Source organism: Paralichthys olivaceus, chromosome 1 (assembly GCF_024713975.1).
Source record: "Paralichthys olivaceus isolate ysfri-2021 chromosome 1, ASM2471397v2, whole genome shotgun sequence".
In the NCBI taxonomy this organism is placed as follows: Eukaryota; Metazoa; Chordata; class Actinopteri; order Pleuronectiformes; family Paralichthyidae; genus Paralichthys; species Paralichthys olivaceus.
In genome coordinates, this window is record NC_091093.1 from 20,470,515 (window position 1) to 20,494,891 (window position 24,377).

Consider the following 24,377-nt stretch of genomic DNA (forward strand, 5'->3'; position numbering starts at 1 on the left):
AGGACTTTAGACTATGTTGTTTGTGTTTGACTTTTATTTTGAAAGGGCGTGCAGGTAGACTAACACAGCACTGCTGCTTTTTGATCACAGAGACATTAGAAACCATTAATACAATGCACGTCATAGGTTTAAAAACTATCCCTCTCTCACCCCCCCCACCCCCAAGCCCCCTCTCTCTCGCTCCCTCCTTTCCTCCTCCTCTCCTTCACCATTTTGCCGACAGAAATAAAGCCCCTGCCACTCCCCTTTATATGCCTGGTGTCCTCGGGCAGCGCCAGGGAGTCCAGCAGGGCACACATTCAGTCATAATGAAGAATATGATCCGTCTATAATCTATCGATCAGGTGTCGTTGAGTCACAGGAGGGTGAGATCGGCCGCTGGTGTTTGGATGGTGGAGACCTCCGTCTACCTCTCGAGATCACGGCGGCATCTTCTCCGCCTTCCCCCACTTTCCTGAGAAGGTGAAGCGGCCTCTATAACAACAGCATCCGCCGCTATGAGGCGAATAACGGGGAAGGCGAAGGACGAAACTCTGATCGAGCTGCAGAGCGCCACGGATTCACAGACCGCAGGTAATTCAACAGAGAAACGAGCTCCCTAACATATAACAAGGTCTGAGGAGGTCATGAGGACATCTATGGTATCATGTGTCCTATTACATCTGCAAAAGTGCTGTCATTTACTGCCTCTGCTTCGAAGAACACGTTTCCATCATGGAGCCTTAATAGAACACTATTATAGCAAAGCATTCAACTTTAAAGAAACAGTGTAACCTCACAATCCAGTAAAAATATCCTTAATTCAAGATGTGATTTTCAGTCATTTTGGGGCCAGAATGTCAATTTGAAATGTGATTGTCACTCTACTACATATAACGTGGTTACTTTGCAGTTGCGCATGTTTCTTCCACAGGCTTATTAAGATCTTAGGGCTGGGCAATAAAACAAGATCAATATCCTAATTATTGCAATGTATTTTTAATCAATACCAATATAAAAAAAGTCCAGTATGTATAGCAACATATTGCTTATACTTTAGAGTGAGGATATAACACATGATCTAATGTTTGGCTGTTTATCAAGTGTTTCTTATTCTCTACTTCAAAAAGAGTATGACAAAAAACCTTCACTCAGGAGCAAAAATCTGGCTTCAAACTTCAAAGAAATAATACATTTATATAATCGTAATAATTCGTATTCGTAATTTTAAAAAATTAATCGTTATCTACTGAATATCAATTATATCAAGATTAACAATTCTATTGATACAATCTTTGGCCAAATTGTACAGCCTTACAAGATCTACTCTTTTTAAACAAGTTATGTACCTTGTGCCAGTTTGGCAGCTGGCAGCAGGATCTAATGTAAGTAGGATAACCTCAGTCAGAGGTCAGAGGTCAACCTGCAGAATAAACCCACAAATTAAAGAGTTAGCAGTGATCCCGTGACGGCGTTTGTGTGCATACTGTACATTCTTGTGCCTTGCATGGCAGGAATGTCCCTTCCAACCTATGACTGTGGGGTCACTGAGGCAGATTTGTCCCTATCAGACATATTCATCTCAAGGTTTCATTTTTCAATGGAGATTAAGTTAAACTGGCAAAAGGGCAAAACTGCCCCAAGTGAATCACCCGAGTAAAGAGATCCATGTTCTCCTCCTGCTCGTGGGTATTTGTGTACATATGGGATTACATTGTCTGAGATAGTCAGGCTTCACTGACTCTTCAGTAGACAGCAAACCACTGTCAGTCTGTGGTTTCAGACAGTGTGCTCTCTCATACTCATGACATTACTGTGATGGAGCTAAAATGGCTTGTCATTATTTTTTGTTGTCATGCACACTAATCACCAGAAAATGGAGTTAAAGTCAATAGTTTGTGCTTTCACAGAGCACTTCATCTCAATAGTGGAGGCCTGTGGTCTATTAAACCCTGCATTAAGTTTCATTGATATCAGCCTTTGGTTTTTGTGTTATCTTCCTTATAAACAAACCAGAAGATAATGAAAGAAGCTGTCATTAAAGATTGGCTGATGATGGGAGACTCAGTTAAAAGTGCTTAATAGTCTATTAATTAAAAAACTTATTTTACTTCATGGTTAGTCTGAGCTGTTCTGAAGTGTCCAGTGTCTGCTGATATGATTTCCCAACAGTTGTGTTCCCACTTACATAATACACGTCTCACTTATCTCGAGGATTAAAATTCCTCATTTTCACCAGTATTATCCTCTCACTGATATTTTAAACTCTTTTCAAAACTGCAGTAGCTAAAGCACAGAAGTCCGCAGACGTCCAGTGATCATGTCAAATAGGTCAGGAGGCAATTTCCAGCAGAAATCTGCAGTTTGGAATCCATAACATGAAAAGCAAAGCACATATGGAGAGACGGCATTCTCTAAATACAGTTAGTGCATGGCATGCATTGACCCTCCTTATCTTTTTAGCCCTGCTTGAAGAACACAACTGACGACTTGAATTTATTGGAAAAGTCTGCTGCTCTTGTGATAACAGCAGTGCTGCATTTACAGAACAGACAGTTAAGACACCGAAGTTTGCATTTAGTCCAAAAATGATAAAAAAATGTTTAAAGAGTCACTGCTCTTAACGGAGCCGTACGATAAGAGCATGTATATTGTTCAACTAAGTTTATTGGCAGATATTGCGCTATTACTGTATCGTCACATATGATGGCTGATCTATGCATATATACACAAAGAGTATAATTTTGAGCAAATAGAAGAGATTCTTTGTACCAAAGCTTTGTATTAAAACAAACCTCATCATCTCCACTACACATGGACCAACAACTAACAAAATACAGTGTAAATGTTAATATCGATTTCAATAGATCAATTTTGTAGAGGTTGACTCATGTTTTGGAACAGCAACAGCGCTGCAAATTAATGGATATTTGGTGTTTTCATTGCTTTCTTGGCTTTATATTTAGTTTTGTTATTAACACATAACTTCCTTTGGTCTGGCATTGGCCTGGTGACCGACCAGGCCTGTATTATCACAGGGGGAACCTTAAAGGGACATGAAAAATCCACATGATTTATTTCCAAGTAATCACATTGAACTAGTCTGTCGAGTGAACATAATGAAATCTCAGAGCTTTTCAGTTTGTAATTCCCCCCTCGTGTTAATCAGTGGGCTGTTAATAAAGACACGTGCCTGCTTTTCTGGGTGAGCTGCAGGTTAATGGACTGTTCTGCTAAAGCTTTGTTCAGGCTCTTATCAGAACAGACCTTCAGCCACATGTGACAGAGGAGGAGGGTGTCTGTCTTCACATTGCTTTATGTGTTTGGAGTGTTTCCTCTTGTTCGCAGGTGTTCAAACACCAATTTAGAAAGTCATGACTGATGTCCTTCAGCTGGATGAACACCAGATGCTCTGGGAAATCATTTACAGTATGGATAGTGTCTAAACCTAAAACAGCTAAAATGCAGCAGGTATTAGGTCTCATGTTGAGTCAGTAAGTCTTTCCAACTGGACTAAATGCTTTTCAGTATTTTTCTTTTCTGCATCTTTGTTTCTTAACAACTGTCTTCACTTTATAACTATGAGGAATTTGCTTTCCATTTAAGGGGATTTCACTTTGCTATCTGCAGCCCAGTCAGAGAATGTATCCTTCAGTTTGATGTGAAACAGGGCCAAAGAGTTGCTATAGAAACAGACCTAGTAATGTAATTGCCTTCTTTGATGGAGGCATGATACTGAATCAGACGTAGAGAGCAACCAAGTTTTCCTCTCGGTGAACTACAGGGCAGCTACAGTCGATTTTTTTGTGCCATTTCATTGTTTTTCTTCATAGACTTTATTCAGGAAACACTGAGATATGTTTTATGTGGCAGCCCTTTAATGAGAGACTGTGCCTGTAGGAGCTAAATTTATCATTGTACAGTATCTCCTGGTAAACGTTGCCTAATCTGATTATTGAGGGACAGAAAGGAACATGGATGTATGTACCTGTCATCTCACATGAATCATATCAAAACAAGACACAGGTTTTATCTCATATGCGCAAGAAAACTACTGGGTTCTGTCTGTGTTGATCAGTTTTCCTTGGAGAGAGTCGCTCTCCTCTTTTCTCAAACATGCATATCTTAACAGACCATCAAAGATGTCAAACATGGTTGTGGCGGTGGGGTAGGGTTAGGGCGCCAACTGCTGGACAACAGGGAGGAGTGGCTCAGCCGGTGATCCGACAGCTGGGCAGAATCAGGTGATCAGGGCAATCAACAAAAGCATGCTTGTAACCTGGTTCTGCTCTCTTGTAGTAGGCTGGCGTCCTGGGACCAGAGGAGCGGCAGACGTGTGCGTGTGTGTGGGTTGGAAGACCCGACAAGATATCTAGCGATACATATATATGTGTGTGTGAGTGGTTGCCAGGGGAGGCAACTGGAAATAAAAGACTTTACAAACGCCATTCTCTCCTCCCGTCCTTCCCCGGAGTGGGCCGAGTATCTCACAGTGGCACCTGAACAGGGACTCTGAGAGAGGAGAGCATGGAGGGGAGAAGCAGCCTGGAACACGCCATAGAGTGCCTGGCAGCGATGCAGCAGAGCACCGCGGCGCTGCAGCAGCAGCAAACCCAGGCACTCGCCAACATCGCGGCGGACCAGAGGGAGGACCGGGCTCTCCTGTGGGAGCTGATCCAGCGTCCAGCCACCCCGCCGCCCGAGCCGGGGACTAGCTCCCGGCGGCCGCCGGCGGTGACCCTCCAGCGGATGACCCGGAGGCGTACCTAGACCTCTTCGAGGGCACGGCGGAGGCCTGCAGGTGGCCGGAGGAGGAGAGGGCTGTTCGTTTACTGCCGCTGCTCACCGGTGCGGCGCAGCTGGCCGCCCACAGTCTGCCGGCTTCCTCTCGCACTACGCACTACGCTAATACACCACCAGAGACCCCCCCGGGCGTGACGGTGCGTTCACGGCCCTATCGTTTGCCAGAGCACAAGCGGAAAATTGTGCAGACGGAGCTTCAGGCCATGCTGGAGATGGGGGTAATAGAAGAATCCCACAGTGACTGGTGTTGCCCCGTGGTGCTTGCGCACAAGACCGATGGGTCAATACGGTTCTGTGTGGATTATCGTAGGGTGAATGCGGTGTCCAAATTTGATGCCTACCCAATGCCCCGGGTCGACGAACTCCTGGACCGGCTAGGCAAGGCTCGCTTTTTCACGACACTGGATTTGACCAAGGGCTACTGGCAGATCCCCTTCTCCACTCCGTACGGTTTGTACCAGTTTGTCACACTTCCATTCGGGTTGTTCGGGGCCCCAGCCACATTTCAACGCCTCATGGACCGGGTTCTGCGGCCGCACTTCGCATATGCTGCGGCCTACTTGGATGATGTGATCATTTATAGTGAGACCTGGGTGCAGCATATGCGGCAGGTGGGGGCGGTGCTCGAGTCCCTGAGGCGGGCGGGGCTCACGGCCAACCCGAAGAAGTGTGCGGTGGGACGGAGGGAGGTACGGACACAATGGTATTTTTAGTATACTGAGTTGTGTGTTTGGAAGATAATACATTGTCCTCTTTGGCCTGAACACAACCTCTTGTGTATGCGTTTGCGGTATTTTGAAACTGATCCAGCCTTCCGGGCATTGTCAGGAAATCTGCCCTTGAGGCGACAGCATCCTGATGATAAGAAACAAATTCAAACGCATTACTTCATTAAAAAACAGGAACTTTTTTCAACTTTCATGAACATAATATCGTGGAAACGTTTTGAGATAATTTCTTAAAATTTGGCACAAATGTCAACTTAGACGAAAGGTTAAAAAAACTGACTAATATATTGAGTCATAGATTGATGTCACTGTGATCTCATAAAACATGTTTTCAAGAATGTTCATGCAAATTATAACAGAATACCATTAATACTCGTCCATTTGTCCATCTCATAATATTCAACTCAATATCTCAGGCATGCCTTGAGGGATTCTTTTTTAAAATTTGGCACAAATGTCCATTAAGACTCAAGAATAAACTGATCAGAGTTTGGTGCTGAAAGGTCTCGGTCATGCTAACCTCAGGTTCCTCACATTCTTTTGAATGTGATACATGAGGAATACAAGGAGGGTATTTCATCGCCTCTGTCACAAACGTCCACATGGACCCACGGATGAACTGATCAGGATTTGATGGTTAAAGTTTAAGATTACCCTGAAAACAAAAACACGTAACTCAAAAATGTATATCACATAAGTTCCTTTACTTCACTACATCCACTTTATTATATATGTCTAGAAAGCCACCTAACAGTCACTCTAAATTGTGTTCTTTCCCTACACTTCATGAATAACTGGTTTTCTCTGTTTCATGTCTTCTTTTATATTTATTTTTGAATTAATATTAGCATTCTTTATTGGCTATTAGCACAGCATTAGCACAATGTCCTTAAACCAATGGAGCTCTGAAACATGAAACATATACAGGTTTTCTTGTGCAATAATTTCAGATGGTATTTTATGCCTCACATTTTCCACACAGGGGCCTTAAATATATATTTGATTGGAGCAGTCTGTGAATGTTTCCATTCTTATTGTGAGCTGACAACAGGAAATGTGCTGAATGAGATACAGAGGATGTCATGTGATAGAGTAGAGCTCCAGCTCATGCTCAGTATACTGTGGTGTAGCATGGTGAAAACTGCATGTACAACACAATCATGAATTATCACATTTTATTTTTGACCTTTAATTATTTCACTTAGTGTCATTAGTATCTACATTTGCCTTACTCACCCTAATAACAAAGACAGGAAGTATCCTTTTCTGATAGTGTAGACATGAGGAGTTTAAGTGTGAACACATTAAAACCAGTACACACATTAATCACATCAACATTTCATCTACATTTACACACAGTTCAGCTAGAACACTGGTTTGTCAATCATCTGTCTTTAATAAAACTCCTGCCTCGAGGGAGAGTCTGGGACATGTTTGGGTCACTTCCCTTGAGAAATGTCAGAATCCAGAGTTGTTGTCGGTGTTTGAGAATGTACCAGGAAAAGTTTTCAATCTAATAAAAGGAGATTTATGCATTTGACAGGAGTAAGATTCAGTATGTTTTAGTGTCGCACCATTTATACAAGTCAAATTAACTTTCTTTGGAGGTGATAACTGCTATCATTGCTGTATGGCCTGGCTCAGGTTTGACCTTTTGAAAAACAAACACGTAGAGAATGAATGTCATGGAACTTCTTTTATTACTTAGTTTGACATTATAAATACAAATACAAAGCACTTCCTTTACACTGAGATCTAGATGTTTTGTGACATTGCTAGTGTTGTAATTGGTAACGTTAATGCCATCTCTCAAAACTGAAGTGTTACTTACAGCACACGTCAGTGTGGTACAGTGATATATTGCCAAAGTTGCATTGACATTTTAGCTAACTCTGGCTAATGCTACACTACAGGAAATCACATCTTCTTCGCCGCTCTAAAAACTAAATTTGCAAGTGGCAGCACAGTGCAACGGCTGTTTTGGAGCGGTTAAGAAGAAGTGTTTTCCAGGAGAAGAAAATGTATCAGAAGTTTATCTGGATGAAACTAATACACATTGAAGATGTGTTGTCGGATCAGTAGATAATTTCATATACCCACCAATGCCCAATATGGCATTTTTGGTTGTAGGCAATAACAATTAGATAAATATACAGAGATAGAATAAAATATAAATACATAGATATATATATACTATTAAAAGATAAGGATACTGATTAAATAGACATAATACGAATGTAATATTTAATAAGAGGGAAAGGATGTTCCCTTTTAAATGTTGCACAGTTGTGTATGTAGGTCTGTGTTGCGTGCGGTGTCTGTCGAATTGCAAAGGGTTGATTGCAGGGTTGTTAAACTGGGTGGTGCCAACCTCATGGAGGAGCTACACATTAGCTAGTATGGAGCAGTTTGGCTCGTTTTAAAACTGCTCTTTCACTGAATTAAAGGCACATTTACAGCACAGCACCAGCTGCTTGTTACTGTGCTACAGATAGAAATCCTGGTTGATTCCTGCAGGTATTTAAATCTTCCTCTGGGTTTTGCAGTTCTTGAATTTCTCTGACGTGTTTATGTCCAATCAGGCCTGTGGCTCTGCTTTCCAGTCAAGAATTTCTTGGCTCTTACTGCATGTTTGTTTCTTCTGACCCGGATTTGATACTTCTTCCTAACCTGTGTCTGTCTGTCCTTTTTAAAGATGGTCCTGCACTGTTGACCGTATTCAAGATAAACCTGCTCTCAGGTACAGGCAGATCCGAGGCTTTATGTGATGCCTGTCTGTCTGTCCTCGCACCATCATCATCCTCCTCATCCTCAGTCATCTCTCTTTTCATCCTTTTGCTTATCAGGCTGAACGCTCCTCAGAAGCTGCCCATATTTCTCGTTGTGTTTTTGCTGTTAATTCGTTGCTGTCTTCCGGTTTGTCTGTTAATCACACCCAGATGTTTGTAATTCTGTCTGATCTCTAAGCTTCTGGCTGCAGCTACAGAGCCGGGCTGCTGAAATCTCAGTGTGTTGTGTCCTGTGTTCATGGCTTGGAATTCAAATCGCCACTGATGCATGCTCTCATAAACTTAATCAACCATCACATTTTTAAGATTTTATTAATTTAATTTGATACAAACAGCCCAGACTTGTTATTTTATCAATCAAAAGTTACTCAGTTGATTTCCCAAAAGGATGGCAAAGTTACAGACACTGTTATAGTGACTTTTATCCATATCGCACACTGCAAGTGTCAATCCTAGACACGTACAACTGGTGTACATTGGAAGAAGTTTTGTGATCTTTCATTTAAGTTAAAATAGTAGCAAGCATTTTTAAGCTGCTCAGATTTTTTCTTTAAATTAATTAATAACTATAGCCATCAAATTCTTTGAAGTAAAAATTATAAAGTAGAGAAAGTTGACTAAAATTGCATACACAAACGTAAAATACAAACTGAACCTAGGACAGAACTTGAGTAAATCTCGTTCCACCACTGCTGGTGAACAAGTGTCAAGTGTCAGAAATACAAGTTTACAATGACTCCGTAATGGATGGAAGAATATGCATTATGTATTGTGCTTGTCTGTGGGTTAATGGGTGTCTGTGCGGGCAGCTGACATATTCTTTCACATCCTCTTGCCAGACAAACACTAGACACTGGATGTCGGTTCAGATTTGGAAACGCTAGTTCCCACATGTTTTGATGACTCACTCTGAGATACAGAGAAGAGGTGACGTTCTCCTGCCAGTTACTCATGCAAAAAGAAACTGTGGAGCAGTAAATATGCAGCTCATGTGGTGGATACAATCCAGAGGTGCAGTAAGAGGAGGTGGATCTATAGGGAATGGTTGCAGTGATTTAGGTTTTGGATTGATGCAGCTCGTCAATAGTGGATTTGTATTGTGTGGAGAGAAAAGGAACAGCCTCTGCTGTTTTTTTTCCTCTGCAGAATCAGCACAAGGCCTCTTGGAATCAACATATAGAGTTCCTCCTCTGATATCTCAGATGACTCGGGGTGATGGAGAATCGTCTGGCTGTGATCACTCCTTGCTTGCTTGCAGGGCTCTGTCGAGCTGACACAGCAGTTTTGAACCTACTGTCTTAGAAACACAAACAGATATTTCTCTATGAGCCTGTTCTTTTTCCATGGGAATATACTTGGTCCAACATGTTCTTTACTTTGTGAGAGGACATGTGTAGTAATCCCTCTCTGTATCTCATAAGCTGCTTTCAAGCATGCACTGGAGTCCGGACATGTGAGAATGCAAATGTGACTGTATCGGTTACTCCTGACATTTTCCGTAACTTTTCCTGCCAGTCCAGCTAGTAAGATGTTCAGAAAATGCCCTAGTGAGCCCATGTGAGAATACAGCAGAAAAACAAGTGAGCAACTGAGTGTGATGATTTTTCTAACATGCCATGGACCCAAACGTACAAAAAAATCTCAGGATGAAGAAGTGAGCCATACATGTAGAAGAGGCAGAGGAAGAGTTCACTTCAATCTTTTGGCGATGAAGGCTGATGGCGGGTTCAGGGTTTGGGTGACAAACAAAAACGCGTGATTTCCAATAGTTCTACCTATAGGCCACCCCTCTTCTTAATGTTACACACATTTTCCTATTGTTGTGAATGAATCTGACCCAGACAATCTCATGCTGCTTCCTCATTTGTGAAGGACAAACTCCGGAGTTCATGTGAAATAAGTATATCTCACTCATGTTGGTCTGGACTTTGACAGTTTATGGAGTTCTGTCCAGCAGCAGCTGATCATTTGGGACATTAGTTCTCGTCTAGTTCGTGGTTAAAAGGGTCATTTTAAATTTGAGCCTTTATTCTTCTGCTGGATGATCACATGAGAATATCTCAGCTGCTGTAAATAGCAGCTGAAGGGTAACTGGGTCACTTGGGTGAAAAGTGTGTCAATAAACTTACTTTCAAATGAATTCAGTTAATCTGTGACCTTGTAAGTCACCATTCTATTTATTTATTAGTAAATAGCATGAATTTATAACTTTGCTGTTTGGATTTGGATGTTTCCAGTGAATTATTTGTACCAGTCATTGTGTCTGTACTGTTTGCTGCTCAGTTCTACACTCTGTGTGTGACCCCTGTCATTTATTTGTTTCTCAGTGGAAGTAGATATAACGCACTGCTGGCCCTTTGCTTCTGTTTGATCAGGCCAGGATCTGATTGCCGACTGTGCACAGTTGGAGTGAGGACAAACAAGTTGAGAAAGACAAAAAAGGAAAGAGGGGGGAAAAAAACTAAGAAGAAAGAAAATACTCAGCTGCAGAGGGAACGATGCTTCCCACGAGTCCAGTGGGAAAACCACACTGTAATTTGCCCTTTATATACCTCAGAGATTCCTGTGGTTTCACTGATATGCTTTTTTAAGCGTTTTAAGTGAGTCCGCATAAAAACGCCACTGTCCCTCTCTCATTGGCTCACACTTCTGTCAGTCAGATCACTGTCTAATCAGAGGTGGCTGTCTCGTGTTCGTTTGGGCTGAAGCTGAAGGAGGCTGGAGATATTTGTCTCCATTGTTTTCTGAGCATTTTTCATCCAGGGGGAGGTTGGATGGACTCTTGATACAGCAGCCATCTCAATCCCTGGTCCCTCCCCCCTCTCTGGTGTGCTCATGCATGTTCCAGCCACACAGGAAGTGCTGGCCACCATTCAGGGAATTTATACAGAGGGGGGGGGGGGGGGGTTGGAGCAGGCAGCGAGCCGAGCAGTGCTACATTAGCACATTCCCTCAGTAACAGTCTGCCATGCAGGGAGAGGGAGGCACTGATGGAATGTAATGTGTCATTGTATTTAGAGATGAAGGGGAGTGTGTGTGTGTGTGTGCACCATTGCTTTGGTGTTTCTCATCTTTCCCTACTATAAATACACATTTCAGTTAAAGACAACTCCTCTTTAAACAGTAATTATTATCACTATGTTTGGTTGACACAACCAGATACTTAATTGAATGTTACTCAGTAGAGCTCGTACCTCTGCCAAGACCCAACAGTCCCCTTGTGAAACCACAATGAAATGATCTATATCCAGATATTTGTGTAGGATCTGCACCACATTTTACCGTACCCAAGATCTATGAAACTTTTGCTGAGAAATTAACGAAAATATTGAAAAATTCACTGTCTCACCAAGTTAGAGAAAGAGAAAAAAATCCTTGGTCTGATTTGGATCCACACCAACATTTGCTGACCCATATCTCACCCTTTCACCAAGTTTCATGGTAATCTGCCTGGTAGTTATTGTCCAATCCTGCTAATTTAGAAACAAACAAACAGAGGAGAAATATAACCGTCTTGGCGGAGGTAATGAACAGTCTTGGCCCTGCATTCAGTTGTATGACACATATTTACTCTACCTTCTTCTGTATATGTGATTGTTGTATTTCTTTTGCAGATGAAAACAATGGAAATGGCGTCAGTTCATTATCTGAAAGAGGGTCATTGCCTGGAAATACAGAAGTAAGTTGTAATGTAACTTTTAATGTAACTTCATCTGTATAAAGCCACAATCAGCAGTTGACACCTTTTGAGTTGACAACTGAAGTCTCCCACAGCTTCTCTTTCATGTTCAGAAGGGGAGGGTGAGGTGAGGTGAGGGGTATTCAGCTGCAAAATGCAACTTCCCCACTAGATGTCACTAAATCCTACACACTTAACCTTTAATGTTGCTTTGTTAAGCAATATTCTTATTTTGATCCACAGTCCAAAATAAATAGTATTACAAACAAGTGTCATATATAGTTCAAGGTTTATTTTAACATCTCCAAAGCCTGTGCTCTTTTAGTTGTGTTATGTCACTGTTTATGATTGTGTTGTTTTTGCTGATCTTTTGTTGAATCACTGCCCTCATTACTGAGTCACAAGACCTCGGTGTCTCAAAGAGCTTGTTTCATTCCTCTGACCATAAGAATCAGACCGGAGCCTGTTAGTCTGTGTTGCAGCGAGGCCATCAAGCAGATGGCTTATCCATCAGAATTCATAGCACTGAATAAATTATGTCTCTGTTCTCCTCAGTGCTAGTCTATCTATTAAAATCCCAACATGATTCAATAACACTATGAGGAGCAGTGAGCAAGAGCGACACTTGGAGCGGGGGTTCAGTAAACCAAAGACAATACTACACACTCCATGTCACTGTTATACCTTAAATATTGTGTGTTTTTCCTGCACTGACAACACTGACATCATGAATGCAGCTAAATTGAAAGTTAACCTTTTTCAAAAGTCACGTTAACGTGAAGCTTGCACTGACAAATAAAACTACAGATTTTAAGAATATTTTGTATGTCAGTACATTCCAGTCTTTAAAAAAATATGATTAAGATCTAAAGAGATCAAACTCCGTTGAGAAAGCTTTATTATCTTTTCTTAAACCTATTTTCATAAAACTAAATGAATGGTGGTGTAAACCTATAAAACCTCAGGTTATTTAACTGTGTGGAAAAGTAACTGTCAAGATCCAGTCAGTCTTATAAAATGACAAATGCAGACTGAGAGTTTGCAGTTGTGTGTTAAATTCCAGGCTGGTTAGAAATGACAAGATATATAATCTATGGTAAAGTATTAATCCACAGTGTTGTAACAGCACAACAAATAAAGGCACATACAGAGAATTGTAGACATGGATGGCAGTAAGTCTCAAACACTGTCGACCATTTAATGTTGAATCAAGTTTCACAGATTGATCTTTTCCAGCAAGAATGTTGTTTCCAACAGATAATAGTCAAAGTCTTCAATCAGAAGATTAATGTTGTGAACTGATGAGGGTTTTAGGTCTCTCATATAGCATCAAAACATTTCCGCATAAAAAAAATCAAATGACTGAAATATAAAGCATCAGAACTTTTCTTTCCCTCCATCAACTATTTTTGGATAATGACAGGTTGTGGTTCACTGTACAGAGTTTATTTTGGAGTTTCTACGGTTGTCATTACACCCATCTAAACTCTTCTTCAAAGAAACGACAAATAGTCCTGAAATGCTTTCACTTATATCACTGACCAGAAATGTCTAATCCCAGAAATAGTTCACAATAACACAATAATTTATAATTCTGAGACGCAGTGATGAAATACTGTATATTTGTCGGAGTCTACGCCTGTAGTGTGTCAGTTTGCTTTCACTTCCTACTCTGTGAGTTAAAGTTAAAGTGTTATTTTATGATTATTGTTCTTCAGACTGAAAAGCTTCAACCAAACAAAGACACAGTTTTCTTCAGGGACGGAGTTCGAAGAATAGACTTTGTCTTGTCTTATGTGGATGACAAAGATGGAGAAAAGAAACAGGTAAGTGAACAGAACCATCTGGTGTTTCCTGACTACTCAGCATTTCGTTACTATGATGTAAAACAGCATTTATATCAGGAAGTGGAATGTATGCGGTGCTGCAAAGAGGAAGTGAGCGTCAACGAACAGATTTTCTGTGAATATGACTGGAGGACTGACGGACATGAATTCAAGTTTGTCTCCCACATTTGAAGAACGCAACAGGACACAGTCTGAGTCAGACATGTCACAACATCAGGAGATGTTTTTCCTCCTGTATTCTCAGGTTGGCTCACTCTGATATTTGTTTTGTATATGAAGAGATACTTTATTAATCCCTCAAGGGGAAATTCTTTTTACACTCATTTTTTACATGCATTTTAACCCTGAAACACAACCTCACACACACACAAAGGGCTCATGGACATGCAATGTGGAGAGAGATGGTGGAGTGATGGGCAGCCCCGGAGAGGCACCCTGCGAGCAATTGGGGGGTTCGGTGCCCAAGTCTCTATGAACTGAGCTACCACCCCCCCATATATATAATATAATATGTAATTAATAAGTCAATTAAACACTTGTGTGTGTATGTGTGTGTGTCCACAGGAAAGGAGGAGGGAGTTTGAGGCCAACCTGGAGAAAACAGGACTGGAGCTGGAGACAGAGGACAAATCAGTAAGAAATTCAACCCCAGAGTAGCTGCACCATCTAGTGGCTAGTTTGCAGAGGCACACCACATTGTAGAGAAAATGATCTTAAAGGGATCTTTCAGTCATAGACACATGACACTGCCATCCTGATGTATGCCAGAGCAATTGGGTACAAAGGGTTCAGAAAAGCTGCAGTGAGGTGAGCTGTATTCTTCTTCTTTTCTATTTGTGCTTGTATCAGTACTCTAAAGACCAGAAGACATATTTCCTGAAGATTCACGCTCCATGGGACGTACTAGCCACCTACGCTGATGTCTTAAAAATCAAAGTTCCCTTCAAGGAGAGTGATATCCCCCACGGCCAGGATGTCCCACTGGAGTGGCTCACGCATCCTTTCCGTCTGCCGGACTATATAATGCGCCCACAACCAGACTACTTCACCTATCCCTTTGACAAGAACAAGACAGACTTCTTCCTCATCAATGACAAAGACTCGTTCTTTCCACCATCCACGAGAAACAGGATTGTGAGTGATTTCTTCCCTTCAATATAATTTCATTTGTTACATTGCCACGTTTAAGATTTTAGTATTCATGAATTAAATTGTTTCCACAATGTAACTCTTTGTAATTCATCTGGACTCACGGTTTTACTCTACCTTGTCAGAACATGCTTGTGCAACGAAAATAGCACACAGTTGTGCTCATTCCTCCAACGAGGCCCAAGCTGCTCCAAATGGCGATTACTGATATCAGTTTTCTATATCAGCCATTTTTTTCAATCTAGATCCATGAATTATTCTATGTGAATTATGACCCCCCCCCCCCCATTGTCCAGTTCCACCCTACAAATTGAATGGGATCTTTGGGTGTGGTGATGGGTTTTGTGGCAATCCTTTATGTAGTTTTTGTGTAAACCTGCTGACAAACCAACCCAGCAACAAACAAACAGACAGGGGAAAACATATCCTCCTTGGTGAATATGACCAACTAAGCAAAATGTATTTAGCAAAATGAATCCAGTGAAACCAAATCCCTTAATCCCTTTTTAATTCCATTCCTTGTTGTTAGGTGTTCTACATCCTGGCTCGTTGTCCGTACTTCAAAGAGGGTCGCAAAGACAAAGACAAGACGGGAATCAAGCGATTACTCAGCAACGGGACCTACACAGCGGCCTTCCCACTTCATGATGTAAGAACACACGGAATAAAGAACATGAATATGAACCGGTCAATCAATCAAAGTACATTAAATATAGTAAACAGATACTTTTAGATACTTCCACTTTCACTTTCTGAGACTTTTCACTTGTAGGTCATCACTGAGAGGGATCATGGTTTCTAGCTATTTTATCTGTAATTCCTCATAGATTAAGATTGGACATGCATCATTTATTAGTTTAAGTACCCCAATTCCATATTAAATAGATTGACACAATGCTTCCTGCATCTCACACATTAAAACGCTGTTAATATTTTACACCATGATGATGAAACACATTGACAGCAGCAGTTCCGCAGAATGAGTAAATTTTAGTGTTTGTACTACTTTTACTATTAACACTACAGTGACTTATTTTACATCATATCAGCTGCTTATTTGCTTCTGACTAGGTTTCGCTTTTTTCCTTTTTACTTGAAGGAAAATGGGATGAAACCGTGCAATAGTCTGATATTTTAGTAAACACGCTCATTCACTGTCTTGCCAGGAACATTAATTCGATTTTTAATTGAATAGGTTTCTGCTTGTTTTCCTTCCAGTGTCGTTACTGGAAAAAGGCTAGAAACGCTGAATGTGAGAGCGAGCGCTTCAACTTGTACAACCACTGGGCCAGGTTCCTTTGTTTTTACAAAGAGCAGCCGCTGAACCTCATCAGGTAAAACAGACAAGACCCGAATGAACTCAGCGTTTACATTCATCCATTATTATGTTGCTGAGATGTGACAGTTAACTTGTGACTGAGATGTGATGTTAAAGTGATTCTCTGGCCACAGGAAGTACTATGGAGAAAAGATCGGGATCTACTTTGCCTGGTTGGGCTTCTACACAGAGATGCTGTTCTTCGCAGCCGTCATGGGCGTCATATGTTTCACCTATGGAGTGCTCAGTTATGATGACAACATGTCAAGGTTAGTACCACCAGAGGGCGTCAGGGAGCTAGGGCCAAAAGTATGCAGACACTTAAATGTGTGATTGTTGACCACTTGTAACATAACTATTGACATTCATATGTTGCTACAACAGCCTCTTTATGGCCAAAAGTATGAAGACACCCATCGATTACTCTTAAGTTGTTGTTGTTGACCACTTTATTCCTAAACCATTAACATTCATGCACTGCTATAAAAGCCTCAAAACTTATGGGAAGGTTTTCTATGGAATCTGCAGACATTATACCCTATGTCATTATTCCCTAACAGGAAAGGGTCAAACTGTGGTCACAAAAGTAGAGGAAATGTATTTATGAAAATCTCTCTGTATGATGATTTCCCGTAATTAGAACCAAAACCACGACAAACAGCACCAGACAAAAAGTACTCTGTCCACATATCTTTGTCCACATAATATTTGTTAGGACTTAAACGTCCTATTTACTGGCCACAAATAATTCTAAACGATTTATTTCCACTGATTTTGAGACTGCGAGAATTGATTCTAGAAGTAGATAAGTATGTCATTATATTTCAACTGCCAGTTTTGATAAAATCCTGCCATGTTAACATTTGTTTATATTTATCTACATTCATTTATTTTATTTTCAGCAAAGAAATATGTGACGCTAATATTGGGGGCAGCATTGTGATGTGTCCACTTTGTGATAAAAAATGTCCTTTCTGGCAACTCAACTCCACTTGTCTCTCATCCTGGGTAAAACATTTCTCTTCATTATTTAGATTCCATTTTGAAGCCAGGGATAATATCAGTATTTATACTACATACTGACTTACTGTTATATAGTGGAAACACTGAGAATTGATTTTCTTTAAACTAAGAATTTTTTAATGATTTCTTATGATGATTCAAATATATTAGTTAATCAAATTTACGTGCAGTACATAATACTTAATATAAGTATATAAATAATGTACTGCTGTGTGAGCAGCATGTCACATCCTTTATTTCTCAACTTAACCTTTGTTTTCTCTCTCTCTCTCTCAGCAATCCCATCTGTTTGATAATGAGGGGACAGTGTTCTTTGCCATATTTATGGGGATTTGGGGTAAGTGTCAGTCTGTGCAGACTGTGCCCCCTCCTCCTGTAAGTCAGATTGTCTCCATAAAGCCCTTTCACACATTCAAAGCATCAAAATTTACCCGTAACATTTCAGCCCAGAGCCACTTGCCAGTACAATTATGTTGTTATGAACAAGCAGTTAGCACAGCGATGTGCCGGCCAAGTCACTGGCATCATGCACAGCAGACCGCCAAGTCGTGATGAGGGTCAAAGGACAGGCAAGACACATGTTTTCAGTTGGTGCTAAAGCCACAACTTGATCTAAGTCATAAAAATCTCTCCAAAGAAAAGCATGGACATGAAAAAACTCTTGCACAAACACTAACTAGTCATCATAGAACAAAGTGTTTGTTCAGATACTCCCAGACTAAGTGTTTACGACTGTTGGGTTGTTTGACAGTGACTCTATTCCTGGAGTTCTGGAAGCGGCGTCAGGCGCGGCTGGAGTACGAGTGGGACTTGGTGGATTTTGAGGAGGAGCAGCAGCAGCTTCAAATGCGCCCAGAGTTCGAGATCAGATGCACCAACAGGAGATTGAACAAGATCACTCAGGTGCTTCAGAACCTTTCTGACTATAAACACGACAAATGTGTATTTTCAAAAAGGCAAAATCATGACAATAGCAATTAATCTTTCAGGAAATGGAGCCTTATCTCCCCATCACCAGCAAGTGTGCTCGCTTCTGCCTCTCTACAGCCACCGTTATATTCTGGGTAAGTGTGTGTGTGTGTGTGTGTGTGTGTGAAAGCTATTAACGCCATTAGTAAACAGCTATTAGTATCAACAGCTCCGTGTGTGTGTGTGTGTGTGTGTGTGTGTGTGTGTGTGTGTGTGTGTGCCCTCTACAGATCTCTCTGATAGTGGCCTGTATCATCGGGGTGATAGCGTACAGACTTGCCGTGTATGCCGCCTTCGCCAGTATCATTAAAGACCCGATGAGGAAGATCCAGGTCGTGGGCAGATTCATCACGCCGCAGTTGGCGACTTCTGCCACTGCCTCCTGCATTAACTTTGTCATCATCATGATCCTCAACTTCTTTTACGAGAGGGTGGCCATTTGGATCACTGATATGGGTGAGGAGGTTTCGTTTGACGTTCAGCGACCTAAAGAAAACAGATTTAGAGGAATGTCTAGTGTTAATGGTGCAAACTTTCCACAGAAATCCCAAAGACCCACCTGGAGTATGAGAACAGGTTGACCATGAAGATGTTTATGTTCCAGTTCGTCAACTACTACTCCTCCTGCTTCTATGTGGCCTTCTTCAAAGGGAAATTTGTGGGTTATCCTGGTGACTATTCCTACATGTTTGGCAAATGGAGCAATCTGAGGAATGAGGAGGTGAGGACAATATTGAGAAGATGAACTGAGGTGTAATTCAGAAGTTAATATCAGAAGTGCATCAAAAACAAGTGTGTTGTTGCAGTGTGACCCTGGCGGCTGCCTCATCGAGCTGACCACACAGCTGGTGATCGTCATGTCCGGGAAACAGATATGGGGGAACATTCAAGAAGCTCTGCTGCCGTGAGTCCATCACATCTGTGTGTGCCCCCCCTTCATCAGTCCCCTCATTCATTTACTCAGAGTGAAAGTAACAATAGGCCACAACAAGAGAACTTTTCTATCACATTTATTCTCTGTTACAAATTGTAGGGCATCATCATCAATAGAATAGCACTTAATAAATGCTGTATCATTTTCCACCTTGTAACGTGTCGGCTCAGGAGGTGCAGAGGGTCGTTCAATAACATGAGGTCGGTGGTTTGATCCCCAGCTCCTCCTGTCTGCATTGTGTCCTTGGGCAAGATACTGAACCTCAAACTGTGCCTGAATGTGTGATTGATAAGAGCTGGAAAAGCACAAGATAAATACAGTGTCAAATTGAAGAGAGGGTCTACGCAGATTTAGACCACGTTATCAAATGTTTTGTATTGATGAGCATATTGATGACATCTGGAGGAAAATGATTTGGCCTAATGTCTGTAAGACAGCAGGTGACCATAAAGTTAGTGGAAACTATTCAGTAGAGAATTAAAAGTCCTGACAAACTGTCCCAAACTTTAATGCATTCTTTAAACACCATGTGTGCAGCTCATACAATATAGTATAATACTGTATGTTCTGTGCAGATCATTTCATCATCATCTTTCTGGAAATGTATCTCTATGTTTGTGCAAATTCCAAAGTTGATATGTAATCATACCCAGAATGACATGTGGTTCTTCTTCACGGGCTCCTCGACAGGTTGATGCGTAACTGGTGGAGTGGAAGGAAGGGGCGGCATCATCCTGAAAACCATTACAGCCGCTGGGAGCAAGACAACGTCCTGCTGAACTTCACCCAACTGGGTTTATTCTACGAGTACCTGGAGATGGGTGAGATACCTCTGCTGAATTACTTACCAAATTATAAGTTACAAGTCACATTTTTACAGACTTACCAGTGAATATCCACAGATCACAGCCACGCCTCTCTTGTGTTTTCTATTTCATCACTCACTCTCTTAACTGTTATCCTCTTTGTCTTTTCAGTTGTCCAGTTTGGCTTCATCACTCTGTTCGTGGCCTCCTTCCCCTTGGCTCCGCTCCTGGCTCTGTTCAACAACATCCTGGAGATCAGGGTGGACGCCTGGAAGTTCACCACACAGTTCAGACGGCCGGTGGCGTCCAAGGCTCGAAACATCGGAGCGTGGCAGGAGATCCTCAACGCGGTGGCCATTTTGTCCGTTGTAACCAATGTGAGTCAGTAAATGTAAAATAACGTTGACATGGAGGGAGTTTTGTTATCTGAATGTATACGAACTAAATAAAGCAACCTAAATAACAAATTCAAATTCAGCAGGAAACTAAGCATCAAACTCTTTTTGAAGTTTTTCTTTTTTTACCACAGTGAAACATTTTAATGACAATGTTATGTGCTTCCTGTTCCCAGGCGTTTATCATGGCGTTCACCTCAGACATGATACCTCGGATGGTCTATCTGTACGCCTACGGTAAAGACGCCAGCATGAGGGGCTACGTCAACAACAGCCTGTCAATATACAACATCTCTCAAATCCCTGAACGCAACATGCCGGAGGAACCTGACTACTGGTTTGCTAACTTGACCTCCACCTGCAGGTAAGAGAGAAAGAGCTGGTTAGAGATCAGGCTTTAACAAGTGACGACAGTTTACGGTGATGTAAAACAGAAAAGCAGTAAAACCTCACGTTGGAAAAGCTGAAACAGATCATTTAAAATTTAGTTAGATAATTGATCTTAAAAACTGTTCATAGTTTATTCTCTATCAATTGACTAAGGTCAGAGTTCTCGTCGGAGGTGATTGAAACGATGATTCTCAGCTGAGGTTAACGTGTCCAGTGACCATGAATTTCTCTTGAAGTGAACTATCAAATCATCTTCTATGGGATGTTACATGTCATTGATGATGTATGTCGAGCAAAAGGTCAGGACCAAGAAAAGAAACTGTGCATAGCAGTAGAGCACATACCTCCGCCATGCCCAACAGTCTCCATTCTCCTTAAATTCAATCAAGCAGCACCAAATTTCACACACTTATAGATATCAGTCCCTAAATATCCATGAATTATTATGTTGAGAAATCAACAGAAATGTTGAAATAGCAATTTTCAAAAAAGTGAAAAAAACAATCACTGGATCTGCCCCCTGAACCAGATTCACACCAATATTTTCTTGACCCACAATACATCTGTCCACCTGGTTTTGTGGTAATCCAACAAATAGTATTTGCATAATCCTGCAAACTAATATACAAACAAATGCAGGCAAAGATAGTTCTCTTTTTGTCTTTGAATCAAGGATTTGAATTCTAAGTGTTTGTATCTTGTTGAAGCTTGTTAGATACGTTTGGAAGTTCCACTCTGCAGTATTTACTGATGTACTTTACCAGTATATTCTCTACATGTACATATACATTAATCCTATGATGCTCTGTCATCTTATTGTTTTGTATAGATACCGTGATTACCGTTACCCTCCAGGCCACGAGAAGGAGTACACTCACACCATGCAGTTCTGGCACATCCTAGCTGCAAAAATGGCCTTCATTATCATCATGGAGGTAAGACCACACAGCTTCTGTCTACATTACTCTCAGAACTCATCCACTCAGAAAACTGATTCAACTCTTCATCGTGTGATTGTTCCTGCCTCTGCAGCATGTGGTCTTTGTGGTGAAGTTCTTCGTGGCCTGGATGATCCCGGACGTGCCGTCGGACGTGAAGGCTCGGTTCAAACGAGAACGCTACCTGATCCAAGAGTACCTGCACAACTATGAGGTGGAGAAGCTCAAAATCCAGCTGAGCGCCAGTTTCATCACAGAGCCGCAGTCAGACACGTCCTTGATTTCGGACAAGCATGAGGTGTTGTCTGAGTGCCTGTAGCCGCTGCCTCACTCCTCCAACTGAACAAACCAAGAAATGGACATGTTCGGGACTCTGGGCTGCTCCGAACATCTATATGATCCATGTGTAAGGGCTTTTGTCTTGGGGATAAAAGCGCTGCCATCTTCTTAATGGACATTAACATCCGGTCAAATATGCTCCTATGTGATGAAGTAGAGAGGAATCTGAAAAACAATCCAGCGCCATGTTTCACTGTGCTTCATACTTTAAATCAGCTTCTTGAGTACTTTTCTGTGCCATAAAAAATGTCGGAAGGTGTCAGGATGGATACGAGTGTAGCTGCAGTTTGTATCCACGTGATGCATTCAAACTCAGGACTGAAAGACTCTGTAAGTGCTGGTAGAGTTTAAGTTAGTGGTGTTTACCAAGTGAGATTAGGTGTACTTTCCCTTTAAATTAGCTGGATATGCTTACAGTTTAATTTCTTTTTTTTGCGATGAGGTCTGACTTAGTTATAGACGTGTCAGTAGTGGAATAGTTTGAATGGTAATTGTAGCTGGAAGTTCATAGCATTTCATTATGAATGTAGAAAACACTCAAACTTATAAAAGGTTTCAATATATCAGATCTGAAACACATGGATTATATTAAATAGGCATTGCTGAATCCTGAGACAGTTTCACTCCATTTCCTTATAAAATCCTTTTTTAAATTGGTATCTGCATATTTGGTTCCACTTATCTGTAGCTGGGCTATGAGATTGTCAGTTTTTGTTTTTAGTGTATTATATTTAGGGAAAATCTCTTAAAAACTGTGCATTTGAAAACAAAGTACCTCCGTTTACACTGCAGCGAGACAGATGCTGCATTCTTCCATGATTCCAACCTGACTGGGACCAATATTAAGACTCGTACCCAAAGAAACAGATCACATGTTGGGAGATCTCTGGACAGATCTTCTGTCTTAATACAATCAGTCTGTGTGGACGAGTTCAGGTGGATCTTGTGTCTGCCTTACTCCTCCTCGTGTTGCACTCGGATTTAAAATGGCCTGTATATTTCTGTTTCACATTCTCTGGAGGCATAAACAGTTGTAACCTTGATTTCTAAGATAATCGTACAGGAGAAGGAACACATAAGAAATGTAAACGTAATGCCTTTAGTAACCTCATCCACTCTGGCTGGATATCAAGTGTTGCTTTAGATATAAAAGTATATATGTTGTGTATAGTAATCGGTTGGAGAGTGATTCATTTATTGATCTGTTTCTGCTCTGTGACCTGAAACCCTTTTATTTACAACGATCCCAACAATCATTTATTATCCGTTTACTTGTGACACTTGATTTCTTATTTTGTACAATTTCTCGCCACCAAACAGTGTAAGTGCAGAAAGTTGTTCAAGTACATTTCATGCTATTGATTTCAACTTTGTAAAGGGACCAGACTAGTTAGAAACCTGTGGGAGACACAGACAGAAATGTGATTATACAGTATGTCTTTACAGCAGATCATTTATCTGAGACAGTGGGCTTTTTATCTGCTTCTGCTTTGGATCTCTCTGTGTTTGTATTCAGACTTATTTGTGATTTACACTGTAATTGATACAGATGTCAGTTCAGCTCACAGCAAATTATATCTGACAGCCAGAATATAGACCTGATTTACTCTAATCTGATTTACTCTGTAATCTCAGGATTAAACCTCTTCCAGTGTTGGCTGAGCATCACTTTTTGACACGATGTACAGATGTGCAGATGTGCGAGCGGTTAGGTTGGTGCATGATCCTGTAAGATGCTCGCTGTACTGTATTTCCCAGCAAACAAATGCCTTAAATGTCCCTGTTTACTTGTTTTTGTATGATTTTGTAACGGCAGCGTTTCCTGTCTGACTAACCTGTTTCATATTGCGTATGTTGCTGCTGCTTGTCTTTGCAAAGTAGTTTGTCTAGTTTGAATCGCTGTTGTGTAAATATTGTCAGTTATATTCTAACCTTACTGTAGCCTATTGTACATACATGCAGTAAAGGTGGTCATGTCCACAATAAATATAAAAAATACAGTGTATATCGTATTATTGTGATTTTTCAGCGTTTGCACCACACCAGAGGTTTTCAAAGTCTGAGACTGAGACCTCCCTTCAGACAGAACTTGGAAAAAGGCTCCTCCTTCATCTCCTTTAGTTGACTTCATTAGTTTTGCTCAATACCTGGATGCCTATAACATAACGGTTATGCTATTTGATCTCACAGACTGAGCCCAGAAAGCCTCATATTGTGGTTTGATGTAACTTCATACACATCAAATAAATAAAAAAGAGATTTATTAGTTTCTGAGTCTGGGAAACTGGGAA

At 41.1% G+C, this 24,377-nt stretch overlaps 1 protein-coding gene across 2 annotated transcripts; it reads left to right on the top strand.

The window, feature by feature from the left end:
* The first annotated feature begins 227 nt into the window (after positions 1-227).
* ano5b (anoctamin 5b) lies at positions 228-24,091 on the top strand. 2 transcript variants are annotated; one of them, XM_069524858.1, is made up of 21 exons: positions 228-573; positions 8,206-8,250; positions 11,914-11,978; positions 13,697-13,804; positions 14,390-14,458; positions 14,675-14,959; positions 15,504-15,623; positions 16,193-16,308; positions 16,427-16,561; positions 17,195-17,300; positions 17,592-17,652; positions 18,067-18,218; positions 18,305-18,379; positions 18,515-18,740; positions 18,827-19,005; positions 19,091-19,188; positions 19,909-20,039; positions 20,196-20,401; positions 20,596-20,783; positions 21,639-21,744; positions 21,842-24,091. In XM_069524858.1, the coding sequence occupies exons 1-21, from the start codon at positions 498-500 to the stop codon at positions 22,064-22,066; spliced, it is 2,772 nt and encodes a 923-aa protein (XP_069380959.1). In that variant the 5' UTR covers positions 228-497; the 3' UTR covers positions 22,067-24,091. The 2 variants fall into 2 exon arrangements, with proteins under 2 accessions (XP_069380959.1, XP_069380966.1); XM_069524865.1 differs by lacking the exon at positions 8,206-8,250 and having other exon boundaries at positions 229-573.
* Positions 24,092-24,377: the final 286 nt, after the last annotated feature.

Coding starts and splice junctions, on each gene's coding strand:
- ano5b (XM_069524858.1), top strand. CDS start 498: ATGAGGCGAATAACGGGGAAGGCGAAGGACGAAACTCTGATCGAGCTG. Junction 14,960..15,503: donor CATCCACGAGAAACAGGATT/GTGAGTGATTTC, acceptor CCTTGTTGTTAG/GTGTTCTACATCCTGGCTCG. Junction 17,653..18,066: donor CATATTTATGGGGATTTGGG/GTAAGTGTCAGT, acceptor GTTGTTTGACAG/TGACTCTATTCCTGGAGTTC.